The 20,399-nt window shown below is 54.5% G+C and overlaps 2 protein-coding genes across 4 annotated transcripts in view; both read left to right on the top strand.

Moving 5' to 3' along the window:
* LOC138789136 (putative ferric-chelate reductase 1) overlaps positions 1-20,399 on the top strand; it is a 567,372-nt gene that overhangs the window by 140,743 nt on the left and 406,230 nt on the right. The gene's annotated exons all lie outside the window — the stretch shown is intronic.
* The window catches only part of TIAL1 (TIA1 cytotoxic granule associated RNA binding protein like 1), a 35,130-nt gene continuing 21,936 nt past the window's right edge, over positions 7,206-20,399 (top strand). The window contains exons 1-2 of one of the 2 annotated variants that reach the window (XM_069967736.1): positions 7,206-7,395; positions 20,009-20,105. In XM_069967736.1, coding sequence (XP_069823837.1) covers positions 7,367-7,395; positions 20,009-20,105 — 126 coding nt within the window. In that variant the 5' untranslated portion in view covers positions 7,206-7,366. The remainder of the gene's footprint in view (positions 7,396-20,008; positions 20,106-20,399) is intronic. The other variant, XM_069967737.1, reaches the window with a different exon arrangement.

Here is a 20,399-nt window from a genome sequence, read left to right as displayed (position 1 = left end):
CAGTCCTTTGGTTTCGCTCCCCATCATAGAGGAACCTTTTGACCGCATTGCAATGGACTTGGTGGGTCCCATTGTAAAGTCGGCAAGGGGACACCAGTACATTTTGGTGGTCTTAGACTACGCAACCCGCTATCCTGAGGCTGTACCCCTAAGAAACACTGCCTCTAAAACAATTGCCCGTGAGTTGTTTTATATGTTTTCCAGGGTGGGGATCCCCAAGGAAATCTTGACAGACCAAGGTACTCCGTTTATGTCAAAGGTGATGCAGGATGTATGCAAACTGTTTAAAATCTCCCACCTACGTACCTCTGTATATCATCCCCAGACAGACGGGTTAGTGGAGAGGTTTAATAAAACCCTGAAACATATGTTAAAGAAAGTAGTGGAAAAAGATGGTCGGGATTGGGATCACTTACTACCTTACCTGATGTTTTCTATTAGGGAAGTGCCCCAAGCGTCCACAGGGTTCTCTCCCTTCGAGTTGGTCTATGGTCGTCACCCTAGGGGTTTGTTGGATATAGCGAAAGAGACATGGGAAAGTGAGTCCACCCCATACAAGAGTGTTATAGAGCATGTAGCACAAATGCAGGACCGTATAGCCACTGTAATGCCCCTAGTAAGGGAACACCTCCAGAGGGCGCAAGAGGGCCAAAGCAGAATTTACAATCGTTCTGCCAGAATCAGGACATTCAGTCCAGGTGACCGGGTACTCATACTTGTTCCCACGGTAGAAAGCAAATTCTTAGCAAAGTGGCAGGGTCCCTATGAAATTGTAGAGAAGGTCAGTGAGGTAAACTACAAGGTACACCAACCAGGTAGAAGGAAACCTTTTCAAGTTTATCACATAAACTTGATCAAACCCTGGAAAGACAGGGAATCATTTGTTAATCATTTGTCACAACCAATCCCTCCGGTCAAGATTGGTGATACTCTATCAGTGTCACAGAAGCAGGAGACTAAAGAGTTTTTGCAGAAAAATAAAGACAAGTTTTCTGACCTCCCAGGGCGTACGCATCTCATTCACCATCACATTGAAACTGAGCCTAGAAGCAGAGTAAACCTTAAGCCCTATAGGATACCAGAAGCACGGAGGGAGGCGGTGTCAGCCGAGGTAAAACGTATGCTTGACCTAGGAGTCATTGAGGTGTCCCAGAGCGAGTGGTCCAGCCCGATTGTGTTAATCCCAAAGCCCAATGGAACTTGGAGGTTCTGTAATGACTTTAGAAAGTTAAATGAGATCTCCAAGTTCGATGCGTACCCCATGCCCAGGGTAGATGAGTTGATTGAGAGAATGGGTAGTGCCAGGTACATAACCACCCTCGATCTCACAAAGGGCTACTGGCAGATCCCCCTCACTCCTGAGGCTAGAGAGAAGACTGCATTCTCCACCCCTGATGGGCTCTTCCAATACGTAGTGATGCCATTCGGGTTACATGGAGCCCCTGCCACTTTTCAGAGGTTGATGGACTTGATCCTGCGACCACATCGTGATTACTCCGCTGCCTACCTCGATGATGTGGTCATTTTTAGCCCTGATTGGGAAAGTCACCTCTGTAAGGTCCAGGCGGTGTTAGAGGCCATAAGTGGTGCGGGGTTAACCATCAATGCAGAGAAGTGTGCACTAGCCTTAGAGGAGGCCAAATACCTGGGATACATTATTGGGAGGGGGTTAGTGAAACCACAACTAAATAAAATTGAGGCAATACAGAATTGGCCCAAACCCCTCACAAAGAAACAGGTCAGAGCTTTCCTGGGTATTACGGGCTATTACCGTAGGTTTGTGCCAAACTTTGCCACAGTTGCAGCCCCGCTAACTGACCTGGCAAAGGGAGGTAAGTCCGCAATGGTGACATGGACTCCAGAGGCCGAGAAGGCTTTTCAAAGCCTTAAATCTGCCTTGTGTCAACAACCTGTGCTAGTTACCCCTGACTTTAGGCGAGAGTTTCTGGTCCAGACAGATGCCTCTAATACAGGGTTAGGTGCCGTCCTCTCGCAGGTCGTGAATGGCGAGGAACACCCGGTGATGTACTTAAGCAGGAAGCTATCCCCGGCCGAAAAAAACTACGGCATTGTTGAGCGAGAATGTATGGCAGTGAAATGGGCCCTAGAGTCCCTAAGGTACTACTTGCTGGGTAGAAAATTCAAGTTAGTTACAGACCATGCCCCCTAACATGGATGAAGCTGAACAAGGAGAAAAACGCAAGGGTGACTAGATGGTTTCTATCCCTCCAAAACTTTAATTTTACAGTGGAACACAGGCCAGGAAAGTTACAGGCAAATGCTGACGCCCTATCAAGGGTACACTGTCTGTGGGGACAATACGCTCAGCCCTCCGGTCTGAAAAAGAGGGGGGGGATATGTGGACATGTCACAGGAGAAGTGCTCGAGGGGAGGTACATCTCACCCAGACTACTGCTTATGGGGAGATGGTAAATCTGGAAGAGACCTGTCACTCAGCAGTGATATGCTGCTGAGTTGTTCTTTAAATTTTCCGGGCCGGATTTACTGGAATGGTGGGTAGGTTGGTAGTGGGACCTGCCATTCCCTCCCCCTCGATCCAGTGTGGGTTTTGGGATCAGGTGAGCTCTGATCCCAATCAGCCTGAGAAGGCAAAAGCTCTGGTCAGTCTGAAAGGGATTGCTCTCAGCCAGGGGTGAACAGCTTGCATGCTGTATCTCCTGGGAGCAACGAATACTGCCGCCGCTGGGGCCTATTCATACCCTGTGATACTGCCTACTGAAGAGTCAGATAGGAGACCTGTGTTAGTAAGTGCCCAGACGGGCAAGGACCTTTTTGTTTTGTTTTGTTCTGAAAAGCATGGTATTGCTACATTTCTGTTGAGGACTGTTTATGCAGCTAATAAACACCCAGCTGTTTTTATAAGTCCAAGTTTGCTGTCTGAACTGTGTCCAAACACACCATCCCCCGGGAAGATCCCTACAATACGTTTAGATTAAAGTTTCTCATTTTCAAAAGGAACATGAGAAAAAAAGCATGCCAAAATTTGTAACGCAGGTTCTCCTGAATACAACGGTACCCCAGATGTGGGCGTAAACCACTGTATGGGCACACAGCCGGGCCCAGAAGGAAGGGAGCGCCAATTAGCTTTTTTAATGCAGATTTTTCTGAAGAAGTTTCTGAGCGCCAGGTGCGTTTGCAGAGCCCCTGTAGTGTCAGCAGAACAGAATCCCCCCAAAAGTCACCCCATTTTGGAAAGTACACCCCTCAAAGAATTCATCTTTGGGTAGGATGAGCATTTTGACCCCACAGGTATTAGAGGAAAGTATTCAAAATTAGACAGTAAAAATGAAAAACACAAATTTTTCCAATAATATGTTAGTTTAGTTTGAAATTTCTCAATTTCACGAGGAACAAGAGAAAAAAAGTACCCCAAAATTTGTAAAGAAGGTTCTCCTGAATACAACGGTACCCCATATGTGGGCATAAACCCCTGCATGGGCACACAGCGGGGCTCAGAAGGAAGGGAGCGCCAATTAGCATTTTCAGTTCAGATTTTTCTGAAGAAGTTTCTAAGCGCCAGGTGCGTTTGCAGAGCCCCTGTAGTGTCTACAGAATAGAACCCCCCCAAAAGTCACCCCATTTTTGAAAGTGCACCCCTCAAAGAATTCATCTTGGGGTGTGGTGACCATTTTGACCCCACAGGTTTTAGAGGAAAGTATTCAAAATAAGACAGTAAAATTTAAAAACTAGAATTTTTCCAATAATATATTCGTTTAGTTTGAAATTTCTCAATTTCACTAGGAACAGGGGAGAAGCTGCATGCCCAAATCTGTAACGCAGGTTCTCCTGAGTAGAACGGTACCCCATATGTGGGCATAAACCACTGTATGGGCACACAGCGGGGCTCAGAAGGGAAGGAGCGCCAATTTGCTGGAGCAAAACCGCAGCTAGTAATATTAGAACAGCGCAGTTACTAAAATACAATAAAAAATGAGATTACAGGTAATGTAGGGTGGTCACGGGCAACCTGGGGTGGTCACGGGCAAGCTGGGGTGGTCACGGCCAACCTGGTGTGGTTATGGGCAACCTGCGGTGGTTATGGGCAACCTGCGGTGGTTACGGGCAACGTGGGGTGGTTACGGCCAACGTGGGGTGGTAACGGGCAACGTGGGGTGGTAACGGGCAACGTGGGGTGGTTACGGATAAACTGAAGTGCTTATAGGTAATCTGGGATGGGTACCTGTAATTTGGGGTCGTTAGGAAAATCTGGAGAGGGTCACTGGCAATTTGGGGTGGTTAGAGGCAACATGCGGTGGTTATAGGCAACGTGCGGTGTTTATAGGCAACGTGCGGTGGTCAGAGGCAACGTGCGTTGGTCAGAGGCAACGTGCGGTGGTCAGAGGCGACGTGCGGTGGTCAGAAGTAACGTGCGGTGGTTACGTGCACCTGGGGGGTTACGGGCAATCGGGGCTGATTACGCACCATCTGGAGGGGGTCACTGGTTAGGGGTGACGTGCGGTGGTTAGGGGCGACGTGCGGGGGTTAGGGACGACGTGCGGGGGTTAGGGACGACGTGTGGGGGTTAGGGACGACGTGTGGGGGTTAGGGACGACGTGTGGTGGTTAGGGGCGACGTGCGGTGGTTAGGGGCGACGTGTGGTGGTTAGGGGCGACGTGCGGTGGTTAGGGGCGACGTGCGGTGGTTAGGGGCGACGTGCGGTGGTTAGGGACGACGTGTGGTGGTTAGAGGCGAAGTGCGGTGGTTAGGGGCAACGTGCGGTGATTACGGGCAACCTGGGGCGGATATGGGCAACCTGCGGTGGTGACGGGTAATCTGGGGGTGTTAGGGGTAATTTGGGAGTAAACTGCAATTATTATTTAATTTTATTAATAAAAAGTGTGTGTTTTATTTTTTTGTATGTTTGTCACTTTTTGTACTTTTATACATTCATTTTCACTATATTACTATGATTACTGTGATATTTTCTATCACAGTAATCATAGTTCAGTGACAGAGACCAAATTGGTCTCTGTCACTTTAAATTTTCAGAGTTGGCTGGTTGTGGAGCGCATGCGCACTTCATAACCAGCCAGGACACCGAAGAGGAAGGAGCTCCCAGGATCAGGCGAGTATATGGGGAAGGGGGGGGGGGGTGACTGGGGGACGGGGGTGACAGGGGGGGTGGGGGGCGACTTGGGGGACGGGGGTGACAGGGGGGTGGGGGGGCGACTTGGGGGGGCGGGGGTGACGGGGGGCGACACACTAAAACTTTTTATCCCCTGTCACCAATGATTTATGGTGACAGGGGATAAAAAGTGCTTTTTTGCACTGGGAACAGGCGATCAGCGGTATATAGTATATACCGCTGATCGCCTGCTCCGGGACCACACGGGGGGGTCCCCGATCACTGCCCCATGCTCTCCGCTACCTCCGTGGCGGAGAGCATGGGGCTTTGATCATTTATTCATTTCCATCCCTGCGAACAAACATTGTTTGTTCGCAGGGATGGGGGCGGCCATCTTGGATGTGATGGCCGCCCGGGGAGGGGAGGGTTAGTGATCGGGGCACTAGGGGGGCTGATCTGGGGTCTGATTTATACATTTTCATCTCCCCCCCCACCGTGGATTCACGGTGGGGGGAGATGAAAGCGATCAGCGGCGCCGGTAATACCCGTTACCGTCGAATCGCCGCTATAACGGTAATAGCGGTGATCCGCCGGTTTCGGGGGACGAGGGGGGGGGGGGGGGGCGGGGGACACATCAGATGTGGCGGCGGGAGGAGACAACGTTCTGCAGCCTCCTCCCGCCGCCCGATCGGCGGGGGAACTCAAATCTCCCCCATAGACGCTGCGGTCGCATTGACCGCGGCGTTTATGGGGTTAACTGTCCGCGGGGAGCGCGGCTCCCCTCCGGGCAGATGCAGCGGGAGGATGCTATGTGACATAGCCTCCTCTCGCTGCCCGATCACCGTCAGGGACAGCGGGGGGAGGCAGGGAAAGGACTGTGAGACTCCCTCACCAACAACTAGGGGGCGCCTCACAGTATGAGAAGTACTGCTCTACAGGACATTATACACAAGAAACATTCAACAAAACCAGCAATTATAGTACAGTAGTCACTTTACTGTATACAGTCCCCCCCACCCCAACACTGTAACGGACGGGAGATGGCGGTGCACTGTCTGTACTACTACTGTGCTGTATATGCACTCCAGCAGTCTTATACAGGATGGGAGATGGCGGTGCACTGCCTGTACTACTACTGTGCTGTATATACACTCCAGCAGTCTTATACAGGATGGAGATGGCGGTGCACTGCCTGTACTACTACTGTGCTGTATATGCACTCCAGCAGTCTTATACAGGATGGGAGATGGTGGTGCACTGCCTGTACTACTACTGTGCTGTATATACACTCCAGCAGTCTTATACAGGATGGAGATGGCGGTGCACTGACTGTACTACTACTGTGCTGTATATACACTCCAGCAGTCTTATACAGGATGGGAGATGGTGGTGCACTGCCTGTACTACTACTGTGCTGTATATACACTCCAGCAGTCTGTGATATGGAGGCAGGACACACAGGGGGGTAATAATATGGAGGCAGGACACACGGGGGGGTAATATGGAGGCAGGACACACGGGGGGGTAATAACATGGAGGCAGGACACACAGGGGGGTAATAACATGGAGGCAGGACACACAGGGGGGTAATAACATGGAGGCGGGTCACACAGGGGGGTAATATGGAGGCAGGACACACAGGGGGGTAATATGGAGGCAGGACACACGGGGGGGGTAATATGGAGGCAGGACACACAGGGGGGTAATATGGAGGCAGGACACACAGGGGGGTAATATGGAGGCAGGACACACGGGGGGGTAATAACATGGAGGCAGGACACACAGGGGGGTAATAACATGGAGGCAGGACACACAGGGGGGTAATAACATGGAGGCAGGACACACAGGGGGGTAATATGGAGGCAGGTCACACGGGGGGGGGGGGGGTAATATGGAGGCAGGACACACAGGGGGGTAATAACATGGAGGCAGGACACACGGGGGGGTAATAACATGGAGAGGCCGCAGACACATCACGTGACCTGAGCCGCCACCACCGGCTCCCGCCTCCTCTCTGACACGTAGGATGAAGCAGGTATCGTGGACGCGCATGCTCCAGGGACGACGTAACGTGAGCGCGCCTCGTCGGAGGGGGCGGCGCCTGCGCAGTAAGCGGCTTCTCTCTGACTGGTTGATGTTGGCGGCCGCCATTTTGCTGGGCACTGGACGGAGGTATAGGAAGCTTTCCGCTGGCTCCGGTAACGCGCCGGTGACGCTGAGTCCCGTCCTCAGCCCCCGCCGCCCTCTTGTCTGCACAGTCTTGTTCCAGGAGCCGGAGCCATGGACGATGATGGGCAGCCCCGGACCCTGTGAGTATGGCAGCTGCTGGGCCCCGCCGTCTGTCAGGTGATGTGTGTGGCCCCTGAGTGCCTTATAGATATGGAGGATGGGACGGATTGTTCTTGGCTTGTGTGTTACTTGCTGTACGGTGCCGTCAAATCACCAGTCATGTGACCAGTGGCCATCTCCGCCAGTGAGGAGACCCCCCCCCATATGTTATACAGCAGAGCCGTCCTGTGAGGAGACCCCCCCATATGTTATACAGCAGAGCCGTCCTGTGAGGAGACCCCCCATATGTTATACAGCAGAGCCGTCCTGTGAGGAGACCCCCCATATGTTATACAGCAGAGCCGTCCTGTGAGGAGACCCCCCATATGTTATACAGCAGAGCCGTCCTGTGAGGAGACCCCCCATATGTTATACAGCAGAGCCGTCCTGTGAGGAGACACCCCCCCCATATGTTATACAGCAGAGCCGTCCTGTGAGGAGACCCCCCCCCCCCATATGTTATACAGCAGAGCCGTCCTGTGAGGAGACCCCCCCTATATGTTATACAGCAGAGCCGTCCTGTGAGGAGACCCCCCCCTATATGTTATACAGCAGAGCCGTCCTGTGAGGAGACACCCCCCCCCCATATGTTATACAGCAGAGCCGTCCTGTGAGGAGACCCCCCCCCATATGTTATACAGCAGAGCCGTCCTGTGAGGAGACCCCCCCCCCCATATGTTATACAGCAGAGCCGTCCTGTGAGGAGACCCCCCCATATGTTATACAGCAGAGCCGTCAGTGAGGAGACCCCCCCACCCCCATGTTACACAGCAGAGCCGTCCTGTGAGGAGACCCCCCCCCCATATGTTATGCAGCAGAGCCGTCCTGTGAGGAGACACCCCCCCCCATATGTTATGCAGCAGAGCCGTCCAGTGAGGAGACCCCCCCCCCATATGTTATACAGCAGAGCCGTCCTGTGAGGAGACACCCCCCCCCCATATGTTATACAGCAGAGCCGTCCAGTGAGGAGCCCCCCCATATGTTATACAGCAGAGCCGTCCTGTGAGGAAACCCCCCATATGTTATACAGCAGAGCCGTCCTGTGAGGAGATCCCCCCCCCCCATATGTTATACAGCAGAGCCGTCCAGTGAGGAGCCCCCCCATATGTTATACAGCAGAGCCGTCCTGTGAGGAGACCCCCCATATGTTATACAGCAGAGCCGTCCTGTGAGGAGACACCCCCCCCCATATGTTATACAGCAGAGCCGTCCAGTGAGGAGCCCCCCCATATGTTATACAGCAGAGCCGTCCTGTGAGGAGACCCCCCATATGTTATACAGCAGAGCCGTCCTGTGAGGAGATCCCCCCCCCCATATGTTATACAGCAGAGCCGTCCAGTGAGGAGACCCCCCCCCCCATATGTTATACAGCAGAGCCGTCCTGTGAGGAGATCCCCCCCCCCCCCATATGTTATACAGCAGAGCCGTCCAGTGAGGAGACCCCCCCCCCATATGTTATACAGCAGAGCCGTCCTGTGAGGAGACCCCCCCATATGTTATACAGCAGAGCCGTCCTGTGAGGAGACCCCCCCATATGTTATACAGCAGAGCCGTCCAGTGAGGAGACCCCCTATATGTAATACAGCAGAGCCGTCCTGTGAGGAGACCCCCCCCTATATGTTATACAGCAGAGCCGTCCTGTGACGTGACCCCCCCCCATATGTTTATACAGCAGAGCCGTCCTGTGAGGAGACCCCCCCATATGTTATACAGCAGAGTCGTCCTGTGAGGAGACCCCCCCCCCATATGTTATACAGCAGAGCCGTCCTGTGAGGAGACCCCCCCCATATGTTATACAGCAGAGCCGTCCTGTGAGGTGACCCCCCCATATGTTATACAGCAGAGCCGTCCTGTGAGGAGACCCCCCCCCCCCCATATGTTATACAGCAGAGCCGTCCTGTGAGGAGACCCCCCCCCCTATGTTATACAGCAGAGCCGTCCTGTGAGGAGACCCCCCCCCATATGTTATACAGCAGAGCCGTCCTGTGAGGAGACCCCCCCCCATATGTTATACAGCAGAGCCGTCCTGTGAGGAGACCCCCCCCCCCATATGTTATACAGCAGAGCCGTCCTGTGAGGGAGACCCCCCCCCCCCCCCATATGTTATACAGCAGAGCTGTCCTGTGAGGAGATCCCCCCCTATATGTTATACAGCAGAGCCGTCCTGTGAGGAGACCCCCCCATATGTTATACAGCAGAGCTGTCCTGTGAGGAGATCCCCCCCCCTATATGTTATACAGCAGAGCCGTCCTGTGAGGAGACCCCCCCATATGTTATACAGCAGAGCCGTCCAGTGAAGAGACCCCCCATATGTTATACAGCAGAGCCGTCCTGTGAGGAGACCCCCCATATGTTATACAGCAGAGCCGTCCTGTGAGGAGACCCCCCCATATGTTATACAGCAGAGCCGTCCTGTGAGGAGACCCCCCCATATGTTATACAGCAGAGCCGTCCAGCGAGGAGACCCCCCATATGTTATACAGCAGAGCCGTCCTGTGAGGAGACCCCCCATATGTTATACAGCAGAGCCGTCCAGTGAGGAGACCCCCCCCCATATGTTATACAGCAGTGCCGTCCTGTGAGGAGACCCCCCCATATGTTATACAGCAGAGCCGTCCTGTGAGGAGACCCCCCCATATGTTATACAGCAGAGCCGTCCTGTAAGGTGACCCCCCCCATATGTTATACAGCAGAGCCTTCCTGTGAGGAGACCCCCCCCATATGTTATACAGCAGAGCCGTCCTGTGAGGAGACCCCCCCCCCCATATGTTATACAGCAGAGCCGTCCTGTGAGGAGACCCCCCCCCCATATGTTATACAGCAGAGCTGTCCTGTGAGGAGACCCCCCCCCATATGTTATACAGCAGAGCCGTCCTGTGAGGAGACCCCCCCCCCCCCATATGTTATACAGCAGAGCCGTCCTGTGAGGAGACCCCCCCCCCCATATGTTATACAGCAGAGGTGTCCTGTGAGGAGACCCCCCCCCCCATATGTTATACAGCAGAGGTGTCCTGTGAGGAGATCCCCCCCCCCCATATGTTATACAGCAGAGCTGTCCAGTGAGGAGACCCCCCATATGTTATACAGCAGAGCTGTCCAGTGAGGAGACCCCCCCTATATGTTATACAGCAGAGCCGTCCTGTGAGGAGACCCCCCCCCCATATGTTATACAGCAGAGCCGTCCTGTGAGGAGACCCCCCCATATGTTATACAGCAGAGCCGTCCTGTGAGGTGACCCCCCCCCATATGTTATACAGCAGAGCCGTCCTGTGAGGAGACCCCCCCCCCATATGTTATACAGCAGAGCCGTCCTGTGAGGAGACCCCCCCATATGTTATACAGCAGAGCCGTCCTGTGAGGAGACCCCCCCCATATGTTATACAGCAGAGCCGTCCTGTGAGGAGACCCCCCCCCATATGTTATACAGCAGAGCCGTCCTGTGAGGAGACCCCCCCCCCATATGTTTTACAGGCAGAGCCGTCCTGTGAGGAGACCCCCCCCCCCATATGTTATACAGCAGAGCCGTCCTGTGAGGAGACCCCCCCATATGTTATACAGCAGAGGCCGTCCTGTGAGGAGACCCCCCCCATATGTTATACAGCAGAGCCGTCCTGTGAGGTGACCCCCCCCCCCATATGTTATACAGCAGAGCCGTCCTGTGAGGAGACCCCCCCCCCCCATATGTTATACAGCAGAGCCGTCCTGTGAGGAGACCCCCCATATGTTATACAGCAGAGCCGTTCTGTGAGGAGACCCCCCCATATGTTATACAGCAGAGCCGTCCTGTGAGGAGACCCCCATATGTTATACAGCAGAGCCGTCCTGTGAGGAGACCCCCCATATGTTATACAGCAGAGCCGTCCTGTGAGGAGACCCCCCCATATGTTATACAGCAGAGCCGTCCTGTGAGGAGACCCCCCCATATGTTATACAGCAGAGCCGTCCTGTGAGGAGACCCCCCCCCATATGTTATACAGCAGAGCCGTCCTGTGAGGAGACCCCCCCCCCCCATATGTTATACAGCAGAGCCGTCATGTGAGGAGACCCCCCCCCCCATATGTTATACAGCAGAGCTGTCCTGTGAGGAGATCCCCCCCCCCCTATATGTTATACAGCAGAGCCGTCCTGTGAGGAGACCCCCCCATATGTTATACAGCAGAGCCGTCCTGTGAGGAGACCCCCCTATATGTTATACAGCAGAGCCGTCCTGTGAGGAGACCCCTCTCCCCATATGTTATACAGCAGAGCCGTCCTGTGAGGAGACCCCCCTATATGTTATACAGCTGAGCCGTCCTGTGAGGAGACCCCCCCCCCATATGTTACAGCAGAGCCGTCCAGTGAGGAGACCCCCATATATGTTATACAGCAGAGCCGTCCTGTGAGGAGACCCCCCTATATGTTATACAGCAGAGCCGTCCTGTGAGGAGACCCCCCCCCCCATATGTTATACAGCAGAGCCGTCCTGTGAGGAGACCCCCCCATATGTTATACAGCAGAGCCGTCCTGTGAGGTGACCCCCCCCCCCATATGTTATACAGCAGAGCCTTCCTGTGAGGAGACCCTCCCCCCATATGTTATACAGCAGAGCCGTCCTGTGAGGAGACCCCCCACCATATGTTATACAGCAGAGCCGTCCTGTGAGGAGACCCCCCCCATATGTTATACAGCAGAGCCGTCCTGTGAGGAGACCCCCCCCATATGTTATACAGCAGAGCCGTCCTGTGAGGAGAACCCCCCCCATATGTTATACAGCAGAGCCGTCCTGTGAGGAGACCCCCCCCCCCCCCATATGTTATACAGCAGAGCTGTCCTGTGAGGAGATCCCCCCCTATATGTTATACAGCAGAGCCGTCCTGTGAGGAGACCCCCCATATGTTATACAGCAGAGCCGTCCTGTGAGGAGACCCCCCATATGTTATACAGCAGAGCCGTCCTGTGAGGAGACCCACCCCCCCCATATGTTTATACAGCAGAGCCGTCCTGTGAGGAGACCCACCCCCCCATATGTTATACAGCAGAGCCGTCCTGTGAGGAGACCCACCCCCCATATGTTATACAGCAGAGCCGTCCTGTGAGGAGACCCCCATATGTTATACAGCAGAGCCGTCCTGTGAGGAGACCCCCCCATATGTTATACAGCAGAGCCGTCCTGTGAGGAGACCCCCCCCCCCCCCATATGTTATACAGCAGAGCCGTCCTGTGAGGAGACCCCCCCCTACATGTTATACAGCAGAGCCGTCCTGTGAGGAGACCCCCCCCCTATATGTTATACAGCAGAGCCGTCCTGTGAGGAGACCCCCCCCCCCCCCCCCATATGTTATACAGCAGAGCCGTCCTGTGAAGAGACCCCCCCCTATATGTTATACAGCAGAGCCGTCCTGTGACGTGACCCCCCCCCCATATGTTATACAGCAGAGCCGTCCTGTGAGGAGACCCCCCCCATATGTTATACAGCAGAGCCGTCTTGTGACGTAACCCCCCCCCATATGTTATACAGCAGAGCCGTCTTGTGACGTAACCCCCCCCCCCATATGTTATACAGCAGAGCCGTCCTGTGAGGTGACCCCCCCATATGTTATACAGCAGAGCCGTCCTGTGAGGTGACCCCCCCCCCCCCATATCTTATACAGCAGAGCCATCCTGTGAGGAGACCCCCCCCATATGTTATACAGCAGAGCCGTCCTGTGAGGAGACCGCCCCCCCCCCATATGTTACACAGTAGAGCCGTCCAGTGAGGAGACCCCCCCATATGTTATACAGCAGAGCCGTCCAGTGAGGTGACCCCCCCCATATGTTATACAGCAGAGCCGTCCAGTGAGGAGACCCCCCCCCCCCCATATGTTATACAGCAGAGCCGTCCTTTATAGTGAGGTGACCCCCCCCCCCCATATGTTATACAGCAGAGCCGTCCTCTATTGTGAGGTGACCCCCCCCCCATATGTTATACAGCAGAGCCGTGCTCTATAGTGAGGTGACACCCCCCCCCCCCCCATATGTTATACAGCAGAGCCGTCCTCTATAGTGAGGTGACCCTAGGGCTGGGCAGTATACCGCAAAAATACCGATACCATCACTGGCGTCGGTCAGAGCAGTCCTCTATAGTCAGGAGACCCCCCCCCATATGTTATACAGCAGAGCCGTCCTGTGAGGTGACCCCCCCCCCATATGTTATACAGCAGTGCCGTCCTGTGAGGTGACACCCCCCCCATATGTTATACAGCAGTGCCGTCCTGTGAGGAGACCCCCCCCCCCCCATATGTTATACAGCAGAGCCGTCCTGTGAGGAGACACCCCCCCCCCCCCATATGTTATACAGCAGAGCCGTCCTGTGAGGAGACCCCCCCCCATGTTATACAGCAGAGCCGTCCTGTGAGGAGACCCCCCCCCCCATATGTTATACAGCAGAGCCGTCCAGTGAGGAGACCCCCCCCCATATGTTATACAGCAGAGCCGTCCTGTGAGGAGACCCCCCCCCCATGTTATACAGCAGAGCCGTCCTGTGAGGAGACCCCCCCCCCCATATGTTATACAGCGGAGCCGTCCAGTATAGTGAGGAGACCCCCCCCCATATGTTATACAGCAGAGCCGTCCTGTATAGTGAGGAGACCCCCCATATGTTATACAGCAGAGCCGTCCAGTGAGGTGACCCCCCCATATGTTATACAGCAGAGCCGTCCAGTGAGGAGACCCCCCCCCCATATGTTATACAGCAGAGCCGTCCTGTATAGTGAGGAGACCCCCCCCCCCCCCCCCCATATGTTATATACAGCAGAGCCGTCCAGTGAGGTGACCCCCCCCATATGTTATACAGCAGAGCCGTCCAGTGAGGTGACCTCCCCCCCCATATGTTATACAGCAGAGCCGTCCAGTGAGGTGACCCCCCCTCCCCCATATGTTATACAGCAGAGTCGTCCTCTATAGTGAGGAGACCCCCCCCCATATGTTATACAGCAGAGCCGTCCAGTGAGGTGACCCCCCCCATATGTTATACAGCAGAGCCGTCCAGTGAGGTGACCCCCCCCCCATATGTTATACAGCAGAGCCGTCCTCTATAGTGAGGTGACCCCCCCCCCCATATGTTATACAGCAGTGCCGTCCAGTGAGGTGACCCCCCCCCCCCATATGTTATACAGCAGAGCCGTCCTGTGAGGAGACCCCCCCCCCCCATATGTTATACAGCAGAGCCGTGCTCTATAGTGAGGTGACCCCCCCCATATGTTATACAGCAGAGCAGTCCTCTATAGTGAGATGAACCCCCCCCCCCCCATATGTTATACAGCAGAGCCGTCCTCTATAGTGAGGTGACCCACCCCCCCATATGTTATACAGCAGAGCCGTCCTCTATAGCGAGGTAACCCCCCCCCCCATATGTTATACAGCAGAGCCGTCCTCTATTGTGAGGTGACCCCCCCCCCCCCCATATGTTATACAGCAGAGCCGTCCTCTATAGTGAGGTGACCCCCCCCCATATGTTATACAGCAGAGCCGTCCTCTATTGTGAGGTGACCCCCCCCCCCCATATGTTATACAGAAGAGCCGTCCTCTATAGTGAGGTGACCCCCCCCCCCCCCCATATGTTATACAGCAGAGCCGTGCTCTATAGTGAGGTGACCCCCCCCCCCCCCCCATATGTTATACAGCAGAGCCGTCCTCTATAGTGAGGTGACCCTAGGGCTGGGCGGTATACCGCAAAAATACCGATACCATCACTGGCGTCGGTTAACCGACCTCAACTTAGCCAGGACAGTATCTGCGGTATTTTTGTATTTTTTTCTGCTGCTCCTCCACCACTGACATGCCGGCGTCTCTGCACACAGGGACACCGGCATCAGAGCGGGAGGTGGAGGAGCAGCAGCAGGGCCCAGGTGACAATGCCGTCCGACCCGCCCCCCGCCCGTCTGAGCACCCTCACCCGTCCAGTCCCAGGCCCCGTCCCGCCGTACCTGTCCATCCATGCGCCCACCCGTCAAGTCCGGTCCCGTCCGGCGTCCCTGCACACACAGCACATTGACATTGCCCTCCCCGGCACCCGTCCCGTCCGAGCCCCCCCCCCCCCCGGCCGGCGAGCGCTGCACATGTCAATGTGCTGTGTGTGCAGGGACGCCGGACTTGACGGGTGGGCGCATGGATGGACAGGTGCGGCGGGACGGGGCCTGGGACCGGACGGGTGGGGGTGAGGGCGCTCAGACGGGCGGGGGGCGGGTTGGGGCGGCATTGTCACCTGGGCCCTGCTGCTCCTCCACCCCCCGCTCTGATACCGGCGTTCCTGCACATGTTATTGTGCTGTGTGTGCAGTGACGCCGACATGTCATAGCTGGAGGAGCAGCTGTACCTGTAGTCCCCTCAGTAACAATACAGGGCTGTAACATAGGAGGAATAATGGGCTGCAGCAGGCAGGATAACTTATAGCTGTGTGTGGTATCCTGCCTGCTGCAGCACATCCATTCCTCCTATGTTACAGCCCTGTATTGTTACTGAGGGGACTACAGGTACCAGAATGCACCTCCCTGTATAATATTCTCCTACCCGCCTGCCATCCTTATGTGCCCCCTGTAAAGTTACACGCCCCTTTTCACCCCTCCGTATAGTCATACCCCCCTATCCGCGCCCCCCCCCTGTTTAGTTATACACCCCTGTCCGCCCCCGTTTAGTCATACGCCCCTATCCGCTCCCCTATGTATAGTCATACACCCCTGTCCGCCCCCCTGTTTAGTCATACACCCCTGTCCGCCACCCCCAGATAGTCATACACCCCTGTCCGCCCCCGTATAATCATACACCCCTGTCCGCCCCCCTATGTATAGTCATACACCCCTGTCCGCCCCCCTATGTATAGTCATACACCCCTATCTGCCCCCCTGTATAGTCATACACCCCTATCTGCCCCCCCGTATAGTCATACACCCCTATCTGCCCCCCCGTATAGTCATACACCCCTATCTGCCCCCCCCCGTATAGTCATACACCCCTATCTGCCCCCCCGTATAGTCATACACCCCTATCTGCCCCCCGTATAGTCATACACCCCTATCTGCCCCCCCGTATAGTCATACACCCCTATCTGCCCCCCCGTATAGTCATACACCCCTATCTGCCCCCCGTATAGTCATACACCCCTATCTGCCCCCTGTATAGTCATACACCCCTATCTGCCCCCCGTATAGTCATACACCCCTATCTGCCCCCCCGTATAGTCATACACCCCTATCTGCCCCCCCGTATAGTCATACACCCCTATCTGCCCCCCCGTATAGTCATACACCCCTATCTGCCCCCCCGTATAGTCATACACCCCTATCTGCCCCCCCGTATAGTCATACACCCCTATCTGCCCCCCGTATAGTCATACACCCCTATCTGCCCCCCCGTATAGTCATACACCCCTATCTGCCCCCCCGTATAGTCATACACCCCTATCTGCCCCCCGTATAGTCATACACCCCTATCTGCCCCCCCGTATAGTCATACACCCCTATCTGCCCCCCCGTATAGTCATACACCCCTATCTGCCCCCCCGTATAGTCATACACCCCTATCTGCCCCCCCGTATAGTCATACACCCCTATCTGCCCCCCCGTATAGTCATACACCCCTATCTGCCCCCCCGTATAGTCATACACCCCTATCTGCCCCCCCGTATAGTCATACACCCCTATCTGCCCCCCCGTATAGTCATACACCCCTATCTGCCCCCCCGTATAGTCATACACCCCTATCTGCCCCCCCGTATAGTCATACACCCCTATCTGCCCCCCCGTATAGTCATACACCCCTATCTGCCCCCCCGTATAGTCATACACCCCTATCTGCCCCCCCGTATAGTCATACACCCCTATCTGCCCCCCCGTATAGTCATACACCCCTATCTGCCCCCCCGTATAGTCATACACCCCTATCTGCCCCCCCGTATAGTCATACACCCCTATCTGCCCCCCCGTATAGTCATACACCCCTATCTGCCCCCCCGTATAGTCATACACCCCTATCTGCCCCCCCGTATAGTCATACACCCCTATCTGCCCCCCCGTATAGTCATACACCCTTGGGCCCCCCCCCTCCCCCCCCCGTATAGTCATACACCCTTGGGCCCCCCCCCTCCCCCCCCGTATAGTCATACACCCTTGGGCCCCCCCCCCTCCCCCCCCGTATAGTCATACACCCTTGGGCCCCCCCCCCCCCCCCCCCCGTATAGTCATACACCCTTGGGCCCCCCCCCCCCGCCGTCCCCGTATAGTCATACACCCCCGTCCGCCGTCCCCGTATAGTCATACACCCCCGTCCGCCGTCCCCGTATAGTCATACACCCCCGTCCGCCGTCCCCGTATAGTCATACACCCCCGTCCGCCGTCCCCGTATAGTCATACACCCCCGTCCGCCGTCCCCGTATAGTCATACACCCCCGTCCGCCGTCCCCGTATAGTCATACACCCCCATCCCTTTGTGACCTGTGTATACCCTGTAGAGGGTGTATACCTGTATATACACATGTCCAGGTCTCTGCTGAGACCCCCTAATAATGACAAATAATAATAATGATAATAGACTAACCATGGGTTGCTGCTCAGTGAGTTCTTTTTAACTTTTTTTGAATCAAAATATCGCCAGTTTGGCACGGCAAGTGGGTGTGGTTTGCAAAAAGGGGTGTGTCATAATTATCGTTCAATTATCGTTACCGCGGCTACATGTGCGATAAACCGCGATATTGATTTAGGCCAATATCGCCCAGCCCTAGGTGACCCCCCCCCCCCCCCCATATGTTATACAGCAGAGCCGTGATCTATAGGGAGGAGACCCCCCCCCCCCCATATGTTATACAGCAGCGCCGTGATCTATAGGGAGGAGACCCCCCCCCCCCCCCAATATGTTATACAGCAGAGCCGTCCTCTATAGTGAGGTGACCCCCCCCCCATATGTTATACAGCAGAGCCGTCCTCTATAGTGAGGTGACCCCCCCCCATATGTTATACAGCAGAGCCGTCCTCTATAGTGAGGATGGAATTTCAGGTGCGGCTACTCCAGATTAGTTAGGTGTAAAAATCTTATTTATTTTATTTATTTACAATAAAACCTTATGATACTAACCATAACACGTTTCCGGACCGGAACTTTGTCTGAATCAGATGCTAGTAGACGTCTGAAATAGCTGCTTGCTTTTGGGAGAGGAGGTCTATATCTCGCTATGACCCCGCCGTGGGTTCGCAGGAAGGCTGCATGTTGGGTTTTCCCCATTTAGGCGTGTGGAGAGTTGTGCCTCGGCCAGGTTTTTTTCCTCTTCCTTACGCCCCTATTCCACGAGTCGTTTGGAGGAGCAAATTAGCGCTCGTTTGCTCCTCGTTCCCCGCTTGCTGCCGCCGCTATTCAACGCGGCGTCAGCGAGCGGGTGAGTGCGGGAGGGGCGGCGGGGAGCTGCTGGGGGGGGGGGGGCTGCCCGGGGGATCGCTGATCGTCCGGGCAGCCCATAGGATATAGCAGTGCCTGCTGCCGATGCTCCTATTCAACGGAGCGACGGCAGCAGATCGCTGCTATATCAGTCGCTTGTTTTTCAACATGTTGAAAAACAAGCGACTGCAACGATCAGCCGACATGAACGATGTCGGCTGATCGTTGCACTCTATTCCACGGGACGAATATCGTTCGTAGCGGCCGATATCGGCCGAATACGAACGATATTGCTCCTCTAAACGACCCGTGGAATAGGGCCTTTAGTTATATCTATGGTTGGTTCCATCAGACCTAGATGGCAGATACTAGCACGGACAATAGGTTAGGTTATCCTTCCTGACAGGAACCTATTGTTTGTTTGGTTGCCTTCCCAAAGTTTTCATGGTAGTGGTTCCTGCTGAGCGTTTCATTTCTCTTTTTTTCTCACCTACTTACTAATATGCCGTTATTGTAAAAAGGTCCTTACCGCACTACATGGAAATGTCTGTTATGGTTTTTGTGATGAAAAACTTACTAACAAACTAAAATGGACGATTCAACTCACTTGTCACCCGTTCCCGACAGGTGCGCGTCTCCTGTCATGTTCCTGGCGCAGGCAGCATGATGCAGAGATGCTGCGCCGGAAGTCCGCAAAGCCTCAGCCGTTTCCCCGAAGCTCTCCCGGCAGCTGAGTGCCTCATTGGAGAAGCTTGGAGACGCTCGTCTGCCGGGAGAGCTTCGAGGATTTCCCGTGCAGGCAGTGTCTCTGCATCACGATGCCTGCGCCGCGAATATGATAGGAGACGCATGGCTGCCAGGAACAGGTGACAGGTGACTTGGATTTTTTTATTCAATAGGGGGGAGTCGGGCAGTGGGGGGATTCTTGCCTCCTACTTCAGTTAACTCCTGCCTCACCGCAGCAGGGCTGCAGCTGGTAAACTCTTCTGTGGTCATACAGGGGTTAACATTTTCCAGCATATAAGCTGAACCCCTGAAAATCTTCTTAAGTCGGGGGTCGTTTTATACGCCCAGTTATCTTATATATCCTGGACAATACGGTATGTTCATACGTGGAGCACCAACCTGTTGGGTGTCACTGTGTCCCCAGTATCTTCAGGATAGAAGTGACACACATTGTATCCTCCGTGTGACATTGTCCCTTCCTATTTACAGGTATGTGGGAAACCTCTCCAGAGACGTCACAGAAGTCCTCATCCTCCAGCTATTCAGTCAGATTGGACCATGTAAAAGCTGTAAGATGATCACTGAGGTACGTCCCAGGTACAGGCACTACTCTATGCTCACTACAAGGCAGTCCTTAGGGGTCCAACACGCGTTACCACCCCTGCACAATGCAGTAGTTGCTTTTTGACAGTCGATTAGGATCAGATTATTGTACTTGTGGTCAGACAGACCAAAATGACTTCTTTGTTCAGTGTTTCTAAACTTACATTGTTACACATGTCATATACATGGACATCACCTCTCCCACAGGCCCCCATATATTTTGTAATCTCTATTAGGGATGGGGAACCTTCACACACCAGCCTTTGGCTGTCCAGGC

This window comes from Dendropsophus ebraccatus, chromosome 4, assembly GCF_027789765.1.
Source record: "Dendropsophus ebraccatus isolate aDenEbr1 chromosome 4, aDenEbr1.pat, whole genome shotgun sequence".
Classification (NCBI taxonomy): Eukaryota; Metazoa; Chordata; class Amphibia; order Anura; family Hylidae; genus Dendropsophus; species Dendropsophus ebraccatus.
Note: the sequence above shows the minus strand (reverse complement) of the source record. Positions and strands in the feature narration are given on the sequence as shown.